Genomic DNA, 26,335 nt, shown 5'->3' on the forward strand with positions numbered 1-26,335 from the left:
TTTAAGCTGGGAATCTAACTTTTCTCAAGAGACCTGTTATGTTATATTTTTACAATTACTTATTTGCTTATCTTGAAATTGTTACAAAAGTATTTTATCTGCTGCTGTGGCTGTTCTGGGCTCTCTGCCAAAAGCCAATTAAGTTAGAAACTTTGTTTCTTTTTCTGGATGTTCAGTGCAGATAAAAACTGGACTTTCCAGTACAAATGAGGGACTATGGGTTGAGCTGTCAAAAGAGGGTCTGTCCCCCTAAAAATGGGACAGTTGGGAGGTATGCCATGGCCACCAATTTATTTTCTTTTTACTAGTGGGGCCTTATCACTAATGCTTTTTTGTGCCGGTTACCAATGTCACACATTTATATGTGGGCTGCTTTGATTTTTTGATTTTTATAGGAGAGGGGCTGACTAGAAAGATAAGTAATAAAAAGTAACAATAACAATAATAGTATAATTTTACAGAGGCAAACGGAAGCAGACCAAAAAGGCCTGAAAGTATACTGCCATTTCCCAGCATTAGTCCTGTTTCCAAAATACTTTACTAGCATCTACCAGGCAACTTGTTTTGTTTTTTTTAAAGGAGACATGAAAAATCCCTAATTATGTAGGAAATTATAAGTAATATATGGTGTTGCATTTACATGGTGCTAAAAATAAATATTATCTTTAAAAATAGCCCTTTTATTGGAGCTCCCTGTAGATGTTCTCTGGTCCCTGTCTGTGTTTCAAATGAGGGGTGGGCGTTCCTAGCGGTCCCTACCAGAAACACAGTAGGAGGGGGACAGCCAATCACAGCCCTGCAGTCACATAGTTCTCATAGAAATAGGGAATGACCATGAAATAGGTTAAATATTTAGCAGTACAAGGGCCCACTGACACCCAGGCCCACTGGGAGTTTTCCTGGTATCCTGGTGGGCCAGTCCGACACTGCAGCTCACTAACCATCATGAGTACAATGAACACAATCTGACAGAGCTCGGCAGGACTGGGAGCTTAGAGACAGGGGGTGGGACTTGGGTTGCTACAGCAGACTTCTGACTGTCACTCACAGTTATGACCATTTCCTGTGGGAGAATGAAAAGATGCCTCAGCCTTCATCCCAGCCCAGACGCCGAGCAGAGGAGATGTCTCTGCAGCTCTGATGTCATTACATTTTTAAGAGGTGAAATTCTTTTAAACCATTTTTTTCCGGGGCACTATGAATTTACAGGAAAGATGGGAGATTAGGATGATACGATATGTGTGGAATGATTTTATAATCAGGGCTGATTCTAGGGCAGGGCAAATAATGCATTTGTCTGAGGTTTCTCATATTATTATATAGTAGAACAGTTGTCAGGTGCTTCAATAGATATACATCCGGGATCTCCAGGCTGCAGTCACCTTAGTGTTGACAAAATGCAACTGTCAACCTCGGTGTTGATGAAATGCAACTGTCGACATCCCACAGTAGCAGCAAGGGAGATTGTGAGAGTTGTAATATAACAGCTAGAAGTCTCTGTGTTAGACATCCATTATTTATGTTCTTCTCCCTAGCAGGGCCCCCACCATCACAGCATTGTCAGCAGCCTCCTTTCTCCAGCCTGTGAGAATTGATGGTGCAGATCTGGTTGTACAATTCTTATGTTTGAGTAATTAAATGCTGCACAGTAATGGTCACATTTCATTTGCAAATGATGGTTGCACAGATTGCCGGTTCTTAGACCTTGCCCTGGCTGACTAGATCATTCAAACGTTGCCCCTTGTTGATTGTTTATATGTCACTTTAGTGAGTTGGGCTCCTAGTTCTTTTATTAGTGTGGACCCAGTCTATAGGGGCATCTTGTTAAATCAGCCCACAGCTCTGACTGGGTATTTCTACTGTACTTTCTTTTAGAATAACCTATAATAATAGGCTTCGTGTGAAACAGAAATCATAGGGGGCATAACAGCTGCAAACGTGCTTCCATAGAAACCATTCAGCAGGGAGTAGTCACGGATCTTTTCTTTATAAGTAAACATGGAAGTATTACAGTTACAAGACCCAGAGCAAACCTTGCAACTAGGGCTGCCACCTGGTCTGTATTTTACCGTCCTGACCGCTAAAAATGATGGTTGATTCCAATGTGGAAAAAGATGGATACATAGGAAAGCCAGTATTTTTTTTCCAGAAAAGGTGGCAACCCTACTTGCAACAATAACCTATGTTTGTGCTTCTGGGGGCAAATACAAGAGTCCTCTGCACTCAACGCATTATCAATATTTTTAAGACAGAGACATTTTGTGCCTTAAGCTACTAAAAAATGCCTTGCCCTTTAAACAAAACAGGGATTGTTTGTCCATATATTGCAATATATTTAAGCTGGCCAACTACGTCAAAGTCATCCCATATCTGGCCAGTCCTATGCTCAATTTTCATCTGATTCAAGAAGAATTCTATTGCTTCATTATACATTTTACGAAGGGACTAAGTGTTACCTGCAACTTACTTGCTGCTTTCAAAGTAAAACTCCCAAACTTGGTTGCCCTTTCATTGGCCACCAGTGGGATCACCTGACTATAGCTGGGAGGGGTGGGAGCTACAACATGGAGCTGGTCACTGCTCCTGTATAAACTATAACAAACAAGGGAAAGTTGTGCTCACCACTCATTTTTAAAACCATTAGGTGGGGGTGCAATGAGGCTGTGACCACAAAATGCATATAGACAAATACAAGTGTCCTCTGCACTCAACCCAATATCAATATATTTAAGACATCGAGACATTTTGTGCATACTGCTACTAAAAAATGCCTTCAGTGGGGCCAATTACAGACACCCCAGATGCGGGTGTAGAGAAGAACACTCCTTAGTACAGGGACCCCCAAACTTTATTATCCACATTCAAATGTAAAAAAAAAGTTGGAGAGCAATATTGAAAATGATGGGGTTTCATTGACTATTGTTAGCCCCTATGGTGACTGGCAGCTTACAGGAGGTTCTGTTTGCAGAATACCTGTTTTTTATGCAACTAAAATCTTGCCTTGCTTGAGGGGAGGATTCCAGGGCATTGCCCCCCCCCATGTGTCTGGGCACACTGATAGTGGAGCACTTTTAGTGACTGCTATTATGTGCTGATTTTACCACAACATACAGTCTCTAGCAATCGTAAATGAATTGTCTCTGACTTTGTCAAATATTGTTATCTGTATTCTAAATCGTCACTTTTTCTCTTTTTTCTCAGATTTCCATTAAAACAGTGTCACTATGGCCCAGTTTGGGGTACAGAGGAACGCACCTAATTGGGTATCCCAAATTACAGCAGCAGTGGTATCTCAGCCAGGTATAATGCTTCAATCTTAAGTAATTTATCATTGGTAAGATAATGGGGTTAATGGGATGGAAATTTCAAATCACTGGGGGTGCCAAATTGTTAGGCACCCCCAAGTAGCTCTGATTGTTGACCTACTCCTTCATCAAATGGCATACTAGCTTGGGCTAATGTTTTGCAAAGTCGGTCATCATCATTTTGCCCCAGGCCCTCAGGTGTCCATTGCTCAAGAAATTTTCCTCTGATTTCTTGCATGTTATTATGGTTAAAACAATAAAACCTATTTCGAGATCATTTCAACTCTTACACATTTTTTAATGTTTTTGCCATGAGTATGAGACAGGTTTGTTTTCCATTATGCAAATGCCCCACCTCCCAAGTGCCTCTCGTGTCTCTTTCACAGTCCTGGCTTGCTGTCATTTCTTTGGGTGACTAACAGTATTAGTCTCATGTAAACTTAGGCGCTGGTGCTTCTGGTGAGGAACAAGCTTTCAGCAGCAGTAATTAAGAACTGAGCCATGGATTGCTAAGGAATACGCTTTGGTAGGGTTTGCACTGGACCTAGATATGCTTAAGAATGAACCTACATAAGCTTGGAGGCGAGCCCTGGCATTCTTAGGAAGGCAAGCCGTGGGATGATTATGAGGAAGAGCCTTGGGATGATTAGGAGGATGAGCCTTGGGATGCTTAGGAAGGCCAGCCATGGGATGATTTGGAGGATGAGCCTTGAGATGATTAGGAGGATGAGCCTTGGGATGCTTAGGAAGGCCAGCCGTGGGATGATTTGGAGGATGAGTCTTGAGATGATTAGGAGGATGAGCCTTGGGATGCTTTGGAGGGCGAGCCTTGGGATGCTTAGGAGGGTCAGCCTTGGGATGATTAGGAGGATTAGCATTGGGATGCTTTGGAGGGCGAGCCTTGGAATGCTTAGGAGGGTGAGCTTTGGGATGCTTAGGAAGGTGAGCCTAGGGATGCTTAGGAAGGTGAGCCTTGGGATGCTTAGAAGGCAAGACATGGGATACTTGGAGGGTGAGCCTTGGGATGCTAAGAAGGATGAGCCTTGGGATGCTTAGGAGGGTGAGCCTTGGGATGCTTAGGAAGGCAAGCCGTGTGATGATTAGGAGGGCGAGCCTTGGGATGATAAGGAGGAAGAGCCTTGGGATGCTTAAGAGGGTGAGACTTGTGATACTTAGGAGGGTGAGTCTTGGGATGCTTTTGTGGATGAGCCTTGGAATGTTTAGGACGTGAGCCTTGGGATGCTTAGGAGGGTGAGTTTCAGGATGATTAGGAGGGCGAGCCTTCGAATTAATAGGCAGGTGAGTCTCGGGATGATTAGGAGGACGAGCTGTGGCAATTTTATTTAAGAACAACTCAAAGTGATTACTTTTAAGAATACAAGGAAAAAGACAAAGTAGTCCCATAATATAAAATAAGTCATATTTTATTCTGATTTCAGTTTGCACAGCTATGCAATTACATCTGCCTAGAAACATGATGTTTTGAATCTATTTTTGTATATTTGCATCCCAGTGTTAAGGGACTCTGCTGTTGTTGAGAGAACAAATCTACTGAACATGGCAAAGCTCAGCATAAAAGGTCTCATTGAATCAGCTCTCAGCTTCGGCCGGACCCTGGATTCAGATTACCCTCCAATTCAACAGTTCTTTGTCGTTATGGAACACTGCCTCAAGCACGGTCTTAAAGGTATAAACATGCTGGTACTGTGCATGTAGTAGCATTAGTTGATTACTGCAATGTCTGCTCTACAAGTATTAAGAACCAAATTAATGACCAGTTTAAGTCCATGAAGTAAAAAATAATAGATTGGTAAATTTCAGTTAAAATTTGTATGATTTACACATGAACAATACTGGGTGCTCCATGTCTGTCTTTGAACTGTATTAGCACCAAGAAAAAAAGGGAAAAAATGTTTTGCAATCAAATTTGCAATTTGCAATGCCTTTTTACATGTCTGGGATTGTTATGTGTGCTTCAGCATTTCATTTAATAGAAACTTCTGTACTCGAGCTGTAGTAGTAGCTATGGTTCTTTTGTATTTACTGGCATATGGTAAATATAGCAGTCAGTGGCGTAACTACCGGGGGAGCAGGGGGGGCAACTGGGCCAGGGTCCACACCCCCCCAGGGTCCCCTCGGCCGATCCCGCACACTGCAGCCGCAAAGAAAACGTGCACGGACGAGGGTGGGGTGGCCCGGCTGCACGGCCCGCCCCCATCTAGTTCCGTTACTGATAGCAGTGATCGACATGAATGTAATGGATTAAAAAATGTCCTTGTAGCCTGTACCAACTGCAGAATTGGGGATATTAAACACATGCATTTCCATCTGCTGGCTTTTCTATCATCCAAATTGGAGGCTTCTGGATGTTGAATTCTGAAGAGAAACTCTTTGTATGCATATTGTGTCTTTTATTTCCAAACAGAAAACAGCATTAGTAGTTGGACTACTGTAAATAATTATTTACAAATTATTATTAAAGACATACCTTCCAACTGTCCCGTTTTCTGCTGGACAGTCCTGATTTTGACAGCTCAGCCCGCAGCCCGGGAGAAATTTGCTGAAATTGCACTGATGCCAGAAAAAGATACAAAGTTTCTGAAACATAATTAAAATAAGAGGCTTTTGGCAGGGAGTCCAAAACACTGAACAGCTGCACTTAGATACATTTGTGACAATTTAAGATAAGCAAAGAAACAATTGTTATTTAAGATAAGCAGGTCTCTTGGGAAAACTGACTCACAGCGTAAAGGGAAATTTCACCCATGGCCATAACATGGGTGTGGTCAAAATAATTATTTTTGTCCGTCTTTACATTTTTCAAATGTTAGGAGTTATGTTAAAGGGGCAATTTATCATTAAATAAAGGGATACTGTCATGGGAAAAACATATTTTTTTCAAAATGAATCAGTTAATAGTGCTGCTCCAGCAGAATTCTGCACTGAAATCCATTATTCAAAAGAGCAGATTTTTCTTATATTCAATTTTGAAATCTGACATGGGGCTAGACATTTTGTCAATTTCCCAGCTGCCCCTGGTCATGTGACTTGTGCCTGCACTTTAGGAGAGAAATGCTTTTTGGCAGGCTGCTGTTTTTCCTTCTCAATGTAACTGAATGTGTCTGAGTGGGACATGGGTTTTTACTATTGAGTGTTGTTCTTAGATCTACCAGGCAGCTGTTATCTTGTGTTAGGGAGCTGCTATCTGGTTACCTTCCCATTGTTCTTTTGTTTGGCTGCTGGGGGGGAAAAGGGAGGGGGTGATATCACTCCAACTTGCAGTACAGCAGTAAAGAGTGATTGAAGTTTATCATAGCAAAAGTCACATGACTTGGGGCAGCTGGGAAATTGACAATATGTCTAGCCCCATGTCAGATTTCAAAATTGAATATAAAAAAATCTGTTTGCTCTTGTGAGAAATGGATTTGAGTGCAGAATTCTGCTGGAGCAGCACTATTAACTGATTCATTTTAAAAACAATTTTTTTTCCCATGACAGTATCCCTTTAACTTCTAGTATGGTATCATGTTATACAATGTCCTAGTCTTAGCAGCTTTTCAGTTGGTTTTCATTTTCATTTCATTCATTTTGTTTTTGTTTTCAAATTCTTGTACACAGCATGAAAAACATCATTTTGTAATGCTGAGCCTGATCACACTACCAGGAACACATGATTTAGAACAAACGGGCCATTCATTGCATCCAGAAGCAAATAACCCAGAATAGGGGGAAGGAAGCAGACACAGTATGCAAGTAACATAACTAAGGATTATCCGGGTTATACCTAACATGCCTGCTGTTTTTTTTTTTTTGTCTCAGCAGATAGTTATTGTGGACTGCTTCCAATAATAGTAGGTCTTGCCTCTGAGTATGTTACAAGGGTGCAATTGTCATTTAAAAATGGGGCTGATGGAGTTGCCCTCTTATTATAATGGAGAAGAGACCGGTGACAATTCTGTGTCATTTTCATAGCATTTTGTAGATGAGTCCTGATAAGAATCACCACATTTGTCATTACTGTAAGGGCAGAGACACACGCTGCGATTCGGGAAGATTAGTCGTCCGACGACAAATCTCCTCTTCTTTGGGGCGACTAATCTCCCCGAACTGCCTTCCCTGCCTTCCCGCTGGCTAGAATGGAAATCGCCGGCGGGATGGCACTCGGAGCGCTTTGTTTTCCGAACAGCTACTTCGGAAAACAAAGCGATTCGAGTGCCATTTTTCACCGCCGATTTTTACTCCTTCTTGAGCATAACTGTTTCTACACAGACTATTCATATTTTATTATAAAACCCTCAAACCTTCCTGATCAAAAGAAAAACGAAGGGCTCCTAGTGTCGTCCTGCCGGCGATTTCCATTCTTGCCGACGGGAAGGCAGTTAGGGGAGATTAGTCGCCCCAAAGAAGAGGAAACTTCGGGCGACTTCAGAAAACAAACTGCTCCGAGTGCCATCCCGCTAAAGACGAAGAGCAGAGCACAACAGCAAGAGAGAGAGAAAAGGGGGGTGGAGGAAAGGGAATGAATGTATAGAAAGCATATATGTATTCTGAGAGACTGTAGCACATAGCCTATTTATTAGAAATCTAATCAAAGAAAACCAAGTTTGTGGAATACAATGTAGAGGCTTACCACTGTGTAAAGAAAGTGGGCTCGGGTGCACAAGCCCCAGACCTTCAGCAGAGGGATTAAACACCAGGAGACATCAAAAAGAAGCTGACACTATCTTAACCACATGAGTAGAGAAGCAGGAGCCGAATTGTAAAAGTTAAAAAAAAACAAATCACATTTTATTTTCCATAATTAAAAGCAAAGGCCTGACGCGTTTTGTGTCTACCAGTCATAGGCCTATGAAAATAATCACAACCCGCATTGTTGTTTTTGCAGTAAGAAAATCATTTCTGAGCTTTAACAAAACCATATGGGGTCCTCTAGAGATTGTGGAGAAGCTGTGTCCTGAAGCAGAAGAAATAGCAACCAGTGTTAGAGATTTACCTGGACTCAGGTATGGTCACTGTAAATGTAGGTTGCAACTACAACTGTTCTAATGAACACCACTTATTATTCTCATCCTTTCAACATAAGCAATACTGTTAGCCTGTTTCGCCATTTCTTTGTAGAACTCCACTTGGCCGTGCCCGAGCTTGGTTGAGATTAGCAATGATGCAGAAGAAACTGGCAGATTATCTGCGTTGCCTAATTATGCGCCGGGATCTGTTAAGGTTTGTAACTTTAATATTTTTCAACTGGATTACATTCTATTTGAGTGTTTAGCAAATGCAGCACTGACGTTTATGCAGCTCAGTAATCAACTGCATTGCTGTATAGTAACCAGTTAAAGGAGCAGGTCACCTTTTTTTGAAAGCTTGTGTTTATTGCTTTTGGAGCAGTTCACCTTTAAGTTAACTTTTAGTATGATGTAGAGAGTAATATTCGGAGGCAATTTGCGATTTTTTTTGGTCATGGTTGATTATTTGCGGTTTTTGAGTTATGTAGCTTTTTGTCGGGGGAAAGATGAGTAATAAAAAGTTGCATTAACAATATATTTGTAGCTTTATGGAGCATTTGTTTTTTAGATGGGGTCAGTGAATTATAAGAATTATAAGAAGAAGGCAAATAATAAAAAAAACTATAATAAATAAGGAAGACCAATTGAAAATTGCTTAGAATTGACCATTCTGCAATGTACTAAAATTTAACTTGAAGGTGAACCACCCCTTTAAAGGGGAAGTAAAGTAAATAAGGCTAGAAATGCTGTATTTTATATACTAAATATAAACATGAACTTACTGCACCACAAGCCTAATCAAACAAATGATTTATGCTCTCAAAGTTGGCCATAGGGGGTCACCATCTTGTGACTTTTTTAAACATCTTTGTAAGACAAAGACTGTGCACATGCTCAGTGTGGTCTGGGCTGCTTACGGATCGTCATAAATTATCAAAACAGCACAAGTTAAATAATATCTGCCAGAAGCCGATACAGCAAGACTGATTAATAATCAGAATATACAGACTGCACTGTATCCTGTGTTGTCATGTAATCTAATGCAGATTTTATAGTTTTCATATTGTTTAATACAAACTTTCTCCAACTCTGCAGAACCAGTGACTGCAGCAAAAAAAAAAAAATCCTCCGAATCCCAGTTTATCTATTTAAATCTGGCTCCATGATCTTTGTCCCTGCAGCTGGAGTTGGAAACAGTAAAGGGGATGTAAAGGAAAAAATAAAATCCAATACAAATCTATACAAAGTTGCCGATTGCTATTCAGGGAAACAAACAAAGCTGCTTGAGTTCTGCATGGCTGGGAAGTAAGGCAGGAGCTCCCCCTGCTGTTCATAAGTATGATTGTTTCCCTGCTCAGCAGTTAGGGACTGTCTGACAATTCCTATCCACAGCAGTAAATAAAGGGAGAACTTCACTACATACTAATTAAAGAATATTGGATATAGGTTTCTTTTTCATTAAAGAAAGTAAAAATGGGATTTTATTTTTTTGCCTCTACATGCCCTTTACATGCCCCTGTATGCTGAAATGTATAAATCAATCATAGAGAACATACTGTAAATACATTGTTTGGCCTGATCTAGTAACCCATAGAAGCCATTCAGATATTTGCCACCATTACTGCATTAAATCAGTTATAGCTAGCTGTTTATCTGTATATTATACTATCTGTATATTATATTTATTTGACATTCATTTTATTTGCAACAGTGATTTTTACGAAAATCATGCCGTAATGATGGAGGAAGAAGGGACAGTCATTGTTGGAATGCTAGTTGGATTAAATGTAATTGATGCTAATCTTTGCGTGAAGGGAGAAGATCTGGATTCACAAGTAAGTCCCAGATGTTCATACATGAGATTAAAATGTGTGGAATAAACAGGTGTAATGTGCTGGGGCTTCATTATTTGGTATATGATCAGGGGCGTAACTACAGAGGAAGCAGAGTAGTGATGTGCGGGTTGGGATCTGGCTAGGGATGCACCGAATCCACTATTTTGGATTCGACCGAACCACCAAATCCTTCGCGACCGATTCGGCCGAATACCGAACCGAATCCGAACCCTAATTTGCATATACTAATTAGGGGTGGCAATGGGAAAAATTCTTTAATTCCTTGTTTTGTGACAAAAAGTCATGCGATTTCCCTCCCTGACCCTAATTTGCATATGCAAATTAGGATTCAGATTCGGTTCAGCTAGGTAGAAGGATCCGGCCGAATCCGAATCCTGCTGACAAAGGCCAAATCCTGGCTGAATCCCGAACCGAATCCTGGATTCGGTGCATCCCTAGTTCTGGGTTCTGGGTTCCTTTTATAGACCCTGCGCCAACCCGCCCAGCCGATAACATCACAAAAGAGGCAGGGTGAGCAGGCGCAGCGTCTATAAAAGATGAACCCGGAAGTCGGCATTTGACGGTGGCGGGCAGGGAGAGCCCCACGGGTATCATATCGGCCCGCACATCACTAAAGCAGACCCTGCGGCTGCAGGGTGTCCCAGGAAGTATAGGGGGGCTCATGAAGCCCAAATAATGAGTGATTTCAACTTATATTGGTAAAACAGGACAACCTCTGGATCTGTTGGGGAGCCATAAAATGAATTTGCTGTAGGACCCAGTAACATCTAGTTACGCCACTGTATCTGATAAAATGCTACAAGTCTGAAACCAGTGGACCTACTCCTTCAGTAGCCATGTTACAATATCTTGCCTTTATAAGGTGATTGAAACAGGTTTTCTTTTAAATTCACTAGTGCCACATGAACGCCAATAGTAACCTGTTCAATAACCCATATTCTCTATCAAACAGAGCAACATAATCTTTGTTGGTTTCATTAACAGATATAACATAATTCTTTAGGTTGGAGTGATCGATTTTTCCATCTATTTAAAATCTGAAGAAGATGACCTTGACAGGCAAGGAAGGTATAGTAAATTGATATGGCTTTAATGACTTAATATGACTTACTTGTTCTGTTAATTTTCACTATTCTGAGATCCATAAATTAGGATTGCTGCATAAATAGGGAGGTATGTACATATAATACACAAAAGCCATGAATATCCTGTAAATTATATCCTTATAAACGGTGAGTTCTGATGTCATCAGTTATAAATGGTGAGTTCTGATGTCATTTCTGTCACATGACTCACTGAAATTTGTGTATTATAATAAATAAAGTACCCCCAGTTGCAAAATATGAGGATATTAGAAGTTACCTCGGAGTTCCATGACCTGTATAAAAACACTCGGCCTTCGGCCTCGTGTTTTTATATGGTCATGAAACTCCTTGGTAACTTATAATATCCTTATATTTTACAAGAGGGGGTACTTTATTCACTATATATTAGGCTTTAACTAGGGATGCACCAAATCCAGGATTTGGTTTGGGATTCAGCCTTTTTCAGGAGGATTCAGATTCGGATTTGGCAGAATCCCTGTGCCTGGCCGAACCGAATATGAATCCTAATTTGCATATGTAAATTAGGGACCGGGAGGGAAATCACGTGAATTTTTGTCACAAAAAATATTTTTTTCCACTTTTTCCTTTCCTGTCCCTAATTTGCATATGCAAATTAGTATTTGGATTCGGTTCGGTATTCGGCTGAATCTTTCACCAATTACCTTCCATAATTAATTTTTTAATTTTTTCCCCAAAATCTAAGTTTAAAGTTGAATGTTCGCGTCTCTGGTGTTTGAGTCTGACAGCTCAGTAATTCAGGTGCAGATTCTGAACTGTTACAATTTTGCAACATTTAGTTGATACATTTCTCAGCAGCATCTCTGGAATATTAGCAACAATTGTATCAATTCTAACAGCTACCTGTAATGAAACCCAGAGATTCTGCTCAGCAGGGAAAATGATAAGAAATGTATCCACTAAATATATAAATTTAGAACAGTTTACAGGGTCGGTGACCCACCCTCCCAGAGCTGCTTTAGAAGGTGAAAATTGACAATTTGTACTTCAATATTAGAAAAACTGTGACACATAGAAAATAGAAAGTAATTGGAAAAAGTTGTTATTGCTGGTGATCTATCTGAAAACAACCAGTTGTGAAGCTGAACGACCCCTTTAAGACATCATTTACATTAGCTTTTTCTTTTAGATCGAATTTCCAAGTTAGTATCCCCCCTCTTATTTCTGGTTCACTGTTATAATTTGCCTCCAGTTACAATTTTTACAATATTCATGTTTCAAGATTCACCTTCTGTATAAATGTAATTTCAGTAACAGTTATCTTTCTATTAGAAACATGCAGATTGCGGCAATTTTGGACCAAAAAAATTATGTTGAAGAACTCAACAGGCAGTTAAGGTACACTGGTTTACATTTATTCCATACAAATCAATTTATCATGCATAATAGCACGAATATCAGACTGGTGTTGAGCACCAAAGATAAGCAATTCAAATAAATCCTGATGTCTAGACGAACTAATATAAATGGTGTTTGTCTTTTCATTTGCTTTGCAAACACTAAGATAAAGAAAACTGAAACTAAACTGAAAAACTTCGAAATTCGAATTCAAAAAGACCAACCAAAATTAATTCAAAGGTTTTTTTTGGCCGAATTAGTCTGTATTCGGCCGAATTCAGTACGAATCAAAGGAATAGTGCATTCGATTGAATTCGATTTTTCCCAAAAAAGCTTAGATTTCTTAGAAGTCCACCAATTGACTCCAAAGTCCAAAGGTTCTAGGAGGTCCCCCATAGGCTAAAACAGCAATTTGGCAGGTTTTAGATGGGGAATGGTCGAAGTCGAATTTTAAAAGAGACAGTAAATGATACATTTCGATATTCAAATTTTTTTCAAATTTGAATCAAATTTGGACTATTCCCTAGTTGAAGTACAAAAAAATAGCAAGATTCGAATTTTTGGAATTCGGAAATATTAAGGTATTTTGAGGCCATCGCACACAACAAATTGCGGTGCATACAAACACATTTGTGTAAAAACACAAAGTTTTGTATTCATTTTGACCAGAGCACACAGTTTTTAAAAACTGTGCACGCAAGTTTGAAATGTATGCACAAAAGATTTTTTTTTTTGTGCATCTCAGGTCATTTTGCCTAGTCATGCGCTTTCAGAAAGAGCCAGTGCTGCACTCTGGAATTGCTTTCTGACAGGCTGTTGTCTCTCCTACTCAATGTAACTGAAGGAGTCACAGTGGGACTTGTATTTTTACTATTGAGTGCTGTCCTTATATCTACCAGGGAGCTGTTATCTGGTTACCTTCCCATTGTACTGCTGATGGACTGCTAGGGGGGAGGGGGATGATATCACTCTTATTTGCAGTACAGCAGTAAAGAGTGACTGAAGTTTATCGAAGCACAAGTCACATGACTTGGGGCACCTGGAAAACTGACAATATGTCCAGCCCCATGTCAGATTTTACAATTAAATAAAAAAAAAAATCTCTTTGCTCTTTTGAAAAATGTCAGTGCAGCATTATTACTGAATGCATTTTGAAAAAAACAAGTTTTCCCATGACATACTGTATCCCTTTAATAAGATCTTAGAATCAGATCTTTCAGAAGCTGTACCTTCTCAATCGAATCACCCCAGTCTCTTAGAGTACTGGCAAACTGGGTACTTTCTGGCGCTTTGAGCTCCATGTTCCTAGGCAGCTGTCGCTGACATGCACTGCCATTATCACTTGTAGGTAGTTTCAGCATCTTAAAAACATGGATTTCAAATCAGTCCGTGTGTGCCTTTACTTTTAAAGTGACCTATTTATTGGACATAAATCAAACTTGATCCAATAACGCAATCTACACCATCGTTTGAACAGTATAATTTGCACTGTCCATAATGCAGCCTGATTCCTGTTCCTTTACATATGTTCCTTTCTGTTTTAGTGGCACTGTGAGCAGCCTCCACACAAGACTTGACACTTTAGAGAAGTCAAATACTAAACTCATTGAAGAGGTATATACATTACACCGCCTGCCTTGTCTTCTATTGTTTTCATACAGGGGCGTAACTATAGAGGAAGCAGACCCTGCGGCTGCAGGGGGGCCCAGGAGGTATAGGGGCCCCATGAGGCCCTAATTCATATACAATTTCAATAAATATTGGAGAAACAAGTCAACCTCTAAACATTTTGGGGGCCTGAAAAATAATTTGCTGTGGGGCCCAGTAATATCTAGTTACGCCACTGTTTTCATAATTGTTTTACTATTAATTACTATGTTTTATTTCTGCATCAGTGTCTATAAAAATACACAAGGGTTGCAATATTTCATTATTCAGCTGATGTAAATATTCAGTGCAAGTATGCGATCTGTTATCCAGAAACCCCCAGGTCCTAAGCATTCTAGATAACAGGTCCCATACCTGTACTTTGTTTTGATTTACCCCTCATGTGATTGGTTATGGAATATCTATGGAAACAACTAAAAAGTGTTTTGCTTAGTAACTGATAATAGTTAATATAATGTGCATTATAGCCTCCTCTATATTTCACATGGTCCTTAAGAAAATATCATCACAAATACTTTCAAGGTGTCTATTTCATAATAAGTAGCCTGCCTGGGGTAATTAACAGTACTACACAGGATTTGAGGATGGGTACCATGGCAGCCATTTTTAAACTTTATGTTCTTTTAATGTAGCTGGCTATAGCAAAAAATAACATCATAAAGCTTCAAGAGGAAAATCATCAGTTAAGCAGTGAAAATGCCATGCTCTTAATGAGAGCACATTATCATTTGGAGGTATGTACATTTTCATCTATAATATTTAATACACATATAAACTGTGAGTAGGAGATAAACAGTGAGTAACTGTGTGTGTGACTTAATAACAAAATGGATATTTGGGCCTATAACTATAGCACTGAAGCTGCAGCAATAATTAACTTTGTAGGTCTACTTATATATATATATATATATAGAGATTTGTACATAAGGAACCGCACACCACTATTTTTCATCAAAATAAGTGTTTTATTCGGTACATAGATCCTTGTAGGATCTATGTACCGAATAAAACACTTATTTTGATGAAAAATAGTGGTGTGCGGTTCCTTATGTACAAATCTCTATATGAATTTTTTGGACCCTGCACCCACAAAGATTATACCAAGTCCGGTCTTCAGAGTGCGGTCGTTTGACACAGACTATATATATATATATATATATATATATATATATATATATATATATATAATTTGACTAGAATAAGATCAGGCACTGCCAGCTGGAATAAAAAACAATCGGGGCTCATTTATCAACACCGGGCAAATTGCCCATGGGCTGTTAACTATAGCAACCAATCAGATTGCTGCATCCATTGCTCTTCTTGCAGCTGGCTTTATAAAGCTAATCACTGATTGGTTGCTATAGGTAACAGCCCATGGCCAAATTTGCCCAGTGTTGATAAATGAGCCCCTGAAGCAAACCAGAAACACAAGCCAGGTGTACAAATAATGGTCTTACTACTCAGTCACGTTGGTTGCTAAGGGATTTCATTTTAAATGCACTAAAACTTAGAATGCTCACAAATAGTGTAAGACTCACATACAATGAGGGGCCTTGACGTGGCACATGAGCTTACATATTTTGGCCCAAAGTGTGATACTAACACCTAATTTTTTGTAATCATTATATTTAAAGGCAACCCATGCACTGGCAAATTTTGTGTACAAATACTGGCTTTTTATCATTTATGGCAGCTGGTCAACTCCAATATGCGGTTTAGACTGAGCACTGGCACAAGGGTGTTTCTAGTAGCTGGTCAACACTACAGTGTGGGTTAGACCGAGCGCTGCCGATTTCTTTCTGTTTTGTGTACAAATGAACACAAAACACATGTAAAGGGAAAATACAGGGTGGGCAGAAAGGACAGCCACTAATATTATACTAACAAGAAAGCAAAGCATGCATAGACAGAAACTGTATGGGAAAAATTAAGGAAATGAGAAAGGATATGAAAATTAAGTAAAAGTCAAGTGGATGAGCAGAAGAGACAGGGGAATGAGAAAAGGGGTGCAGGATGCAACCGAGACATGGGGGCTAAAGAAGAAATAAAATGAAAGAATGAAGGAAAAGGGATGAGAAGTAAAGAATGGAAAATGGTGTCAATAAGGTTGAGAATGTACGGTAACAAAATGTGAATGCAGTCGTAACTGAGGGACTTGTATGAGGGTGGTATGGCAGACAACATTTTTGGAAGGGGGGGAGGCAGATTCAAAATTTGCACCATGGACCATTGCTTATAAGGATAACTGCCTGTCTCGACTACAGGGCCGGAACTAGGGGTAGGCAGAATAGGCGCCCGCCTAGGGTGCCATCATGGTGGGGGGTGTGTGTGCATTTTTTAAGGGGAATTTTTTTTTTTTTGCTTGACTTTTAATAGTTTTTCAATTTTATAAACTGCCTGTTATTACCCGTGATTCATACTGCGGGCAGAAGCACTTCCCACCTCCCTCTTGGCACAGGTACATATTTGTGGGCAATATCTTGGCTGCTGCTGGCACAGTAAAACAGATGATATGGGGCAATATGATGGATATTTTGGCTGCTGCTGGCACAGGTACAAATCAGGGGCAAAATGAGGGATTGGCTGCTGCTGGCTCAGGTACATGGGGCAATATGCTGGCTGCTGGCACAGGTACACAGATGTTTGGGGCAATATCATGGATGTTTGGCTCCTGCTGGCACAGGCACAAATTAGGGGCTGCTGCTGCTGGCAAAGTTACATTTTGGGGGTAACAATAAGCTGGCACAGGTACAGATTTGGGTCTTGGGAGGAATCTGAGGGATTGACTGCTGTTGGCACAGGTACAAATGGGAGCAATATGATAGGTGTTGGCACAGGTACAAATGGGAGCAATATGATAGATGTTGGCACAGGTACAAATGGGAGCAATATGATAGGTGTTGGCACAGGTACAAATGGGAGCAATATGATAGGTGTTGGCACAGGTACATGAGGCAACACAATGGCTGCTGGCACAGGGGGCAATATGAATGGTAAGGTGGGAAATGGAAATGCAAGACCGGGTGGGGGGGGCACCGATTAAAGCTCTTGCCTAGGTTACCAAAATACCTTGGCCCGGCCGTGCTAGATTATATTCTTGCACATGAATTAGCCATAGATAATTCAAAACTGGAGTCAAGGTTTGTATCCCACCTGAACTCTTCTAACCTAGGCTGCTAAAAAAAAATGTAGAGGAAAATTTGCAGTTGTATGTATTATATACACTGATGCAATTCCTAGTATTTATCCAAATACTTTTCTAAACTATGTATACTCTAAAACACATAGGCCCAGATTCAACAGCAGTGAGATTTATTTATAGCACTCAAAATTGAGAGTTATTTTCCCTGATATAAAATCTTAATTCAAAAAATGTGGTGCCATAAATGTTTAGAATTTACCTTGAAAAATTAATACTCTGTGGTTTCTAAACCAGAATTTTAAGTGATATTAGCAGCAAAATGGGTGTGAACTCAGACTTGGCATTATATAGGAAATCTTGTGTGTTTGTATCTGTGCAATGGCAGGTGGAGGCACAACTGAAATTACCAGGGAATGGACAGTATTTTTTCCAAAAAGGGGGTTATACAACTTTCCCTGTTTATTCTCCAAACTCTGCTATGGATCTGCAAATGGTTTCCTAAGCTCAGCAGATTCACATAAGCACTGATGTGGCAAGCAATTCATGTTTGGTTATTATGACTATTAAAAGGGTAGTTTATTTATTTATATTTTCCTTCATCAGCTTTTAAATGGGGCATCTAAAAAAACTTAACTCCCCATTTTTTATTGCTGGTTTCATTATTTGCATCATACTAAAAGGTAATTAAAAGCCTGGTGAGATCATTATTAAAGTGGGGTGTCAGACACATTAGCAACCACGTATGTCTGGTATTAAATGGTATTTGGGGGAATTTCTGTGTTAGGTAAAATCACTTCTGTAGTCTCTCTCTGTCTTTAAAGAGAAAGTGTTGAATATAACTTGATGTGTTGATTGACTTTGAAGGCCATAAAGCAAAGTGCAGAGGATAAACATACAAACCAACATTCAAGACATGGGCTGTATGACCTGTATGCAGATTCCTGTACACAGCACCAGGAAGATTCACAAACACAACATGTAAGATGATTTTTGGTATAAGTAACAAGAGCCTTATGGTTTGAGATTTGTAGTATTCACAGTCATTTGTTCGGTAATATAGATGAGTAGCCTGGATTATATAGTTAGCTTCTCACAGTGATCAATAGCTTAGCTATCCCTTCTGTATGTGTAAAATGGCCAATCATCAACATATGTGGTAGTCAAATGTACAATATGATCAATAACTTAGGGGATCGTTTATTTAAAATTCTTTTTTTTTTTTTATCCCCCTGAATTTAACTTTTTAGCTCTAAAAAATTGCGTATTAGAATAATTCCTGTAAACCATGAAAAATGTACTTATGTGTAAAAACCACATAAAACTTCTACATAACCTTGCCAGCCTTTAGATGGAAGTCAATGGGAACTATCCTTTTCCAATCGTAAAATCTTTCTTTGCTTTTGAGTTTTTGGTTTTTCTTTTTTTAATTGTAATCACGCAAAAATTCTTACGAAAACAAACATTTCAAGAATTTTGGAATTCTTATCCAGAATCGTTCTTCATTTTTATTTGTTCCTGCTTTTTAGATTTAGATCTTTTTAAGATGTGAGTTTAGTCGAGGTTGAAAGAAAAACTCTAAAACTACACTAATCTCCATGTGAGAAAGTTTCCTGGTCTAACAGATTGTGGACTCATGGCAGCTTGGCTTAAAGGAGAACTAAACCCTTCATTTAAAAAAAACCCTACCCCCCTACCCTACATAGACCCCCATCCCTGCTCCCCTCCAGCCTAGTTGTTACTCCTGGTAAATGCCTATAACCCTTTCTTACCCCTCGGTGCAGATTCAGGGCTTAAGAGTTCACGGGTGCCATCTTCTTCTCTTCGGGAAGTAAGTGCTGTATCGGCGCATGCGCAGTTCGAGCAGTTTTTGATGGAAATTGCCAAATTGCTGGAAGAAGACCTGAAGTTTACCGAAGAGAAGAAGATGGCGCCTGTGAACTCCGATGTAGAGTCCTGCAGCGGGTCGGGTACCGGCAGAAAAAGCAGGCACCCTGCAGAATGAGGGGAGGGTTTTCAGGTGCGGGTATACCAGCGGGTCTGCAGGTCGGGTTGCAGGTCTCATCTAAATTTCTTATCTTATGTAATATTGTGTATATTTTACTCCTTTTAAAGTTTTACAAAACTTGTTTCTGTCCCGCCAACTTTTGATGACATTACTTCCGGTTTGCAGCACCATCACTTCCTGTTTTATGGTGGTCAGCAGGTTCTGGATCCGGTTGCGGATAAGGCAGTTAAGGGTCTGGGTTGGGTAGCTGATCAAAGTGGGTAAATATGCGCGTTGTAGTTTGGGTCGTGGGCTGCAGGTTTTAGAAATTGGTTCCACGCAGGACTCTAATCCAAGCCCTGAATCTGCTCTGAGGGGTAAGTAAAGAGTTAGGGGTATTTACCAGGGGTAACAGCTAGGCTGGGGGGGAAGCAGGGAGGGGGTCTATGTAGGGTAGGTAGGTTTTTTTTGAATTAATCCTTTAATGGTTCATTCAGAGGTTTTGTATTTACTGTATGTATAATTTGATTTTACAATCTGAATAATTAGACATGTGAATTGACACAGTACCTTTCTTAAGGCTTATAAGTGGTAAAATACTTTGACTTTCAGATAAAAATATCTATAAATCTGCCACTAGGACAAAATATGCGCAAATAGTACCCACTAGGCAACAACAAGAAATTTCATGTGTTTTCCAGTTCTCCATCTGGTATATGTCGGAGGAGATGGGGGGAGAAACCCTTTAACAATAGGAATTTAAATGTAGGAGAATATCTATAAAAGGCTCTAACAGTTTTTCTATTTCATACAATCCTGGGTGGTACTGGGAGTGGCTCTTAGGGGGAAGTATTACTTATTCAATGTAGGGTGTTCTGATGATTACTGTGTGACCCTGACCATTGGGGTAGGTCGATGAATGTGTGCAGACCTACTCCAATTTAAATGTATAACCCTATTCATTCTGTATGTATCTTTTTGGTGCTAATAAAAACTAGGGTGCACCGAATCCAGGATTCGGCCTTTTTCAGCAGGATCTGGATTCAGCCAAATCCTTGTGCCCTGTCGAACTGAATCCAAATCCTAATTTGCATGTGTAAATTAGGTGCAGGAAGGATAATGACTTTTCTTCACAAAACAAGTATTTAAAAAAAAGAATGTAACCCTTGGACTGCTATATATATATATATATATATGTATATATATATATATATATATATATATATATATATATATATATATATATATATATATATATATATATATATATATATAGCTTTAGAGCAATAGGCATTCTTATATTCCTTGGTTTTGAGTTGCGTGCTGGGTCCATTCCCCCTGGCCCCTGTATGTATGTATATATATATATATATTACCCTCCTTGTGTTTCTCTGGCCCTACAGGATGTCGATATTGAACTGGAACCTGCCAGAATGCAGCATGAAATTGAACTTGCTGTTCAATTGTTAGAGAAGGATATTCAGGACAAGCATGATACTCTCGTTGGCCTCAAAGAACAGTTAGAAGAAGTAAAAGCAATAAACGGCGAGTTGTATCAGAAAATGCAGGTATGGGGGCAATTTGTGTATTGTACCAACTGTGTGATTTTTGAACACGGCATTCAGTTGTCCAAAGCTTTCCAATATACATTCATTCAAAATATGCAGTGGTTTTATTTATATAATTAACTCATTAAAGGAGGACAAGGAAATTTAAAGAAGTAGGGTAGACATGTTGTACATTATGTTTCGTGCTTCTGTACCAGCCCAAGGCAACCACAGCCCTTTAGCAGGGAAGATCTGTGTCTCCAAAGATGCCCCAGTAGCTCCCCATCATCTTTTCTGCTGATTCACTGCACATGCTCTGTGCTGCTGTCACTTACTGAGTTTAGGGACCCACTCACGATATACAGTACACATAGAATAGAAAGGTCACAATATAAGGCTGATTAGTAATTAATACAGATAAATACTACATGGCAGCACAGAAACCAGTGCAATTAGCATCAGAATTTAATAATCAGCCCTGTAGCATCAGTTTATATTTCAGACCAACCTCATTTTCTGCTGGATAATTAGTGACAACCCCTAAGCTTAGCTTCTCAACAGCTGCTCAGAGCCCACTGAGCATGTGAGTGTCACAGACACTTTCCAAGATGGTGATCCCCTGTGACAACTTTGAAGTCCTGGATCATTGATGCTATTGACAAGCTGAAACTTTAGGCTGGTGCAAGAAGTTGCAGTATGTAAAATATGCCATTTTTAGCCATACAAATTTTTAGGGTTCAGTTAGCACCTATTTGACTCTTCCTGCACTGCTGGTTCTGTCTCTCCAAACAATGTAGCCACAGTCTGTCTTGCATGTTTTGTCACAGGACTGTTAATCACTTGGCTTCTGCTACATCATGTAAAAAGTCAGAATCACGATGGCATTGAATAGAAAGGGGTGGATAAATACTGCAGTTACACTTACAAATTCTGAGACAATTTGCAATTGGTTTTCATGTTTTATATAGGGATGCGCCGAATCCAGTTTTTTGGATTCGGCCAAATACTGAACCGACTTTGCATATGCAAATTAGGGGTGGGAAGGGGAAAACATTTTCTACTTCCTTGTATTGTGACAAAAAGTCACGCGATTTACCTCCCCGACCCCTAATTTGCATACGCAAATAAGGATTCGGCCTGGCAGAAGGATTCGTCCTTATCCAAATCCTGCTGAAAAAGGCCGAATCCTGGATTTGGTGCATCCCTATTTATTTGTGGTTTTTGAGCTATTTAGCTTTTTATTCAGCAGCTCTCCAGTTTGCAATTTCAGTGATCTGGTTACTGGGGTCCAAATTAGAATAGCAACCATGCATTTATTTGAATAAAAAACTGGAATATGAATATGAGAAGTCTAAAGAGAAAGTATTAGAAAGTAGGAGAGGCCTAAACCAATGAATATTAGAAAGTAGCAATAATAATAATGCTGTAGCCTTACAGAGCATTTATTTTTAGATGGGGTCAGTGACCCCCATTTGACAGCTGTAAAGAGTCAGAAGACGGCGGCATTTAATTAAAAAACTATAAAAAATAAATAATGTAGCCCTATTGAAAAGTTGCTTAGAATTGAAGATTCTATAACAAGTTACCTTAAAAGTGAACCACCCCTTTAAAACCATTGTGAGTATTTAATGAATGTATATTAAAAAGTTGCTTAGAATAAGGAGTTTACATTTTGTTTTGGGGTTTACGTGCCTTTATCTCATTGTTTGCTTTCAAACAAAACATACTTTGTTCATGTGGTTTGATTGTATAGAGGGGTTTGGCCTTGGCAATCATTTTGGTTACCATCAAATCATCCATGTTGTTGGTCTGTGCGGGTCAAGTATTTGTGTAATGCTTGGTCTTAGGGTTAGAACATATATAATACACATATATGAAATATTGAAACAAGCTTGCCTAAACCAACTGTGCCAGTCCAATAAGGCAAAGAATATCCCGACACTCAAGTGGGCATCTGTTTTGCTTTATGCAGGGGGCAGAAGATGACAAAAGCTCAGTTACTGATGCTCTGGAAGACAAAAGTGGTTACATTTCAGCTGCAGTGAGATCACTTGACCACAGGTATGGTATAATCCTTAATGTACAGATAATATACAGTTCTATTTTTTTCTGTTCGAAGATGATATACTGTAAGTATGGTACCTGTTATCCAGAATACTTTGGACCTGGGGGTTTTTCAGGATCATAGATCTTTCCCTAATTCGGATCTTCATATCTTAAAGGGCATGTAAAGTCTAAAATAGAATAAGGCTAGAAATGCTGTATTTTGTATACTAAATATAAACATGAACTTACTGCACCACAAGCCTAATCAAACAAATAATTTATGCTTTCAAAGTTGGCTACAGGGGGTCACCATCTTGTAACTTTGTTAAACAACTTTGCAAGACTAAGACTGTGCACATGCTCAGTGTGGTCTGGGCTGCTTAGGGATCGTCATAAACAAAGCTGCTTGAGTTCTGCATGGCTGGGAAGTAAGGCGGGGGCTCCCCCTGCTGTTCATAAGTATGATTGTTTCCCTGCTCAGCAGTTAGGGACCGTCTGACAATTCCTATCCACAGCAGTAAATGAAGGGAGAATTTCACTGCATACATTCATGTTTCTTATAAAAATGGTACACATTTTTTAATTAAAGTATATTGGAGATAGGTTCCTTTTTCATTAAAGGAGAAGGAAACAAAAAAAACGATACTACCTCAAATGTGTTTTCTATCAGGCCCCCTCCTGAAACGCCATTCAAAAAACTCAGAATTTATACCTGCTTCTGTGCACCATCCTTCCTAAGTTTCGCCCTTTAGCACAGTTTGACACCGCCATTTTAATATAGGCGCGTCACTTCCGCCCTGCATATAGTACAGACCTCAGTCAGACAGTGCCGATGCTTGGCTGCAGCTCCCCTCCTTAGCTCCTGCGCTCGCTCACTGACAGACAGTAAATTAAAACCAGAGCGAGCGCAGGAGCTTCAAAGCTTCCCCTAGGTTCCTGGAAACGCGAAGCTGCATAGCTAATAAAGCTCAGATTAATGAGGCGGGGGCAGAGAGGTCAGTGATGACGGAACGGCTGTGTCATGTGACCGCATCTTCATCGCTGCACAAGGAAGATAAAACACTCTTGTGCGCATGCGCAGGGCACTGATAGAAGCTATTGCGCATGCGTGTGCCCTAATCATAAGGATTTCTTACAGAAACAAAGGTAAGCTTTCTCATACATGTCTATGCTTTTTCAAAAATCGATTGCAGCTAAAAGATTTAGGGGAAAACCAATGAGGGAATGCTTGCTGGCAACTATATATACTATACATTGTCAACACTTACTGCTTAAGTTATTTTTTGGCTTTCCTTCTCCTTTAAAGAAAGTAAAAATGGGATATTTTTTGCCTTTACATGCCCTTTAAGTCTACTATAAAATCATGTAAATATTACAAAAAAAAAACCAATAGTATTGTTTGACCCATCTTAGTTGGGATCAAGTACAAGTTACGGTTTTATTATCACAGAGAAAAAGGAAATAATGTGAAAAATATAGATTATTGGATAAAATGGAATATATGGGAGGCGGCCTTCCGGTAATTTGGGGCTTTCTGGATAGTGGGTTTCAGGATAACAGATCCCATCACTGTATCATGTTTTTTTTTATCTCTGTGATTTCCTCATTCTATCTATGGGCTGTACTTATCGAAGGGTGAAAAAAAAACTCACCACATTTTGTCCTAGAGAAATGAAACATACTCTATTTTCAGTTTTTTATCAATATGTCCCTTAAATAGTCTTATACAAATGTGAAATTTCCCTCTAGTTAACTGTGTTTTGACAGGTAAATATGGCCAAATATTTCTCTTGGTCATCTCTCTCTTACACATTCGGAAATATTAAAGGAAAACTGAACCCTTTAAACAATGTCTCTATAAAAAGATATTGCATAAAACAGTTCATATGTAAAACGCTGCTTCATGTAAATAAACCATTTTTATAATAATATACTTTATTAGTAGTACGTGCCATTGGGTTATCATAAATAGAAAATTGCCATTTTAAAAAATAAGGGCCACCCCCTGGGATCATAGGATTGGTGGTGCACACAAACATACCATACATGTTAGGTCACATGAGCCAATTAACAGGCAGAGTTGTGTCTTTTGCTTCCTCACTTCTTCCTGTTACAGTTGGGGGCAGATGTATGAAGGGTCGAATATCGAGGGTTAATTAACCCTCGATATTCGACTAGGAACTAAAATCGTTCGACTTCGAATATCGAAGTCGAACGATTTAGCGCAAATCCTGCGATCGAACGACCGAAGGATTATTCGTTCGATCGAACGATTAAATCCTTTGAATCGAACGATTCGAAGGATTTTAATACAACGATCGAAGGAATATCCTTCGATCAAAAAATCTCAGGCAAGCCTATGGGGACCTTCCCCATAGGCTAACATTGACTTCGGTAGCTTTTAGCTGCCGAAGTAGGGGGTCGAAGTTTTTCTTAAAGAGACAGTACTCTGACTATCGAATGGTCGAATAGTCGAACGATTTTTAGTTCGAATCGTTCGATTCGAAGTCGAAGTAGTAGTCGAAGGTCGAAGTAGCCCATTCGATGGTCAAAGTAGCCCAAAAAACACTTCGAAATTCGAAGTTTTTTTAAATCGAATCCTTCACTCGAGCTTCATGAATCGGCCCCTTAGAGTTGTAGTATTTCTGGTCAGGTGATCTCTGAGGCAGCACACAGACCATAACAAAATGGTAGTTCAAGGCAAGAGATGTAAAAGGGCAATATTTACTTAAATATATATACCAGTTTGATAAGATTCTTTAATATGCCACTTAATTTGATATAATCTGTTGCCCCAGTATTCATTTTGGGGATATAGTTTGTCCAATTGCATCAGCGCAGCTTCTATTGACTTCTATAGCAGCTTGACAACTTTTACTTGCCTTAGAGGTTTCCGTGGTTTTTACACTTTATTAATCTCAAATTTTTAGAGCTTTTTAGAAATATAGGAAAACCACACATTTTTTTGAGATTCGTGGAATGGCAGCAAAGCAGCTGCTCAATTTATTAAGTCTTGGGGGTACAAAGACTTTTTATCTTTGAATATGGCCCAAGGGGGGGGGAGGGAGTGTTCAATTAGCTTACAGATATGTCTATTTAACAAGCTGTATATTGTTTCATAACCCGTGTTCACTATGCCTAACATTTCTTTTTTTTCTCTCTTTTCGGAACATTTTATTTTTCATGAATACATTCATCAATAAAAAGTGATCAACTTGTGTTAAACCAGACGAGGAGCATTGGAATATCCTATGGGAAAGAAGTGGCCGTGGAGTCCACCCCACAATACAAAGTCATTAAAGATATTTCCTTTTAACTT

At 39.4% G+C, this 26,335-nt stretch overlaps 1 protein-coding gene across 1 annotated transcript; it reads left to right on the forward strand.

Annotated features, from left to right (window-relative positions):
- The first annotated feature begins 886 nt into the window (after positions 1-886).
- Positions 887-26,335, forward strand: rufy2.S (RUN and FYVE domain containing 2 S homeolog). The gene is made up of 14 exons (XM_041570996.1): positions 887-1,161; positions 3,202-3,300; positions 4,819-4,992; positions 8,191-8,308; positions 8,424-8,525; positions 10,023-10,146; positions 11,171-11,235; positions 12,564-12,629; positions 14,174-14,243; positions 14,930-15,031; positions 18,304-18,417; positions 20,827-20,991; positions 22,943-23,031; positions 26,224-26,335. Exons 2-14 carry the CDS (start codon positions 3,225-3,227, stop codon positions 26,330-26,332), a joined length of 1,374 nt encoding a protein of 457 aa, XP_041426930.1. The 5' UTR covers positions 887-1,161; positions 3,202-3,224; the 3' UTR covers positions 26,333-26,335.

Source organism: Xenopus laevis, chromosome 7S (genome assembly GCF_017654675.1).
Source record: "Xenopus laevis strain J_2021 chromosome 7S, Xenopus_laevis_v10.1, whole genome shotgun sequence".
NCBI lineage: Eukaryota > Metazoa > Chordata > Amphibia > Anura > Pipidae > Xenopus > Xenopus laevis.

Coding starts and splice junctions, on each gene's coding strand:
- rufy2.S (XM_041570996.1), top strand. CDS start 3,225: ATGGCCCAGTTTGGGGTACAGAGGAACGCACCTAATTGGGTATCCCAA. Junction 3,301..4,818: donor AGCAGTGGTATCTCAGCCAG/GTATAATGCTTC, acceptor TTTGCATCCCAG/TGTTAAGGGACTCTGCTGTT. Junction 20,992..22,942: donor AGTTGTATCAGAAAATGCAG/GTATGGGGGCAA, acceptor TGCTTTATGCAG/GGGGCAGAAGATGACAAAAG.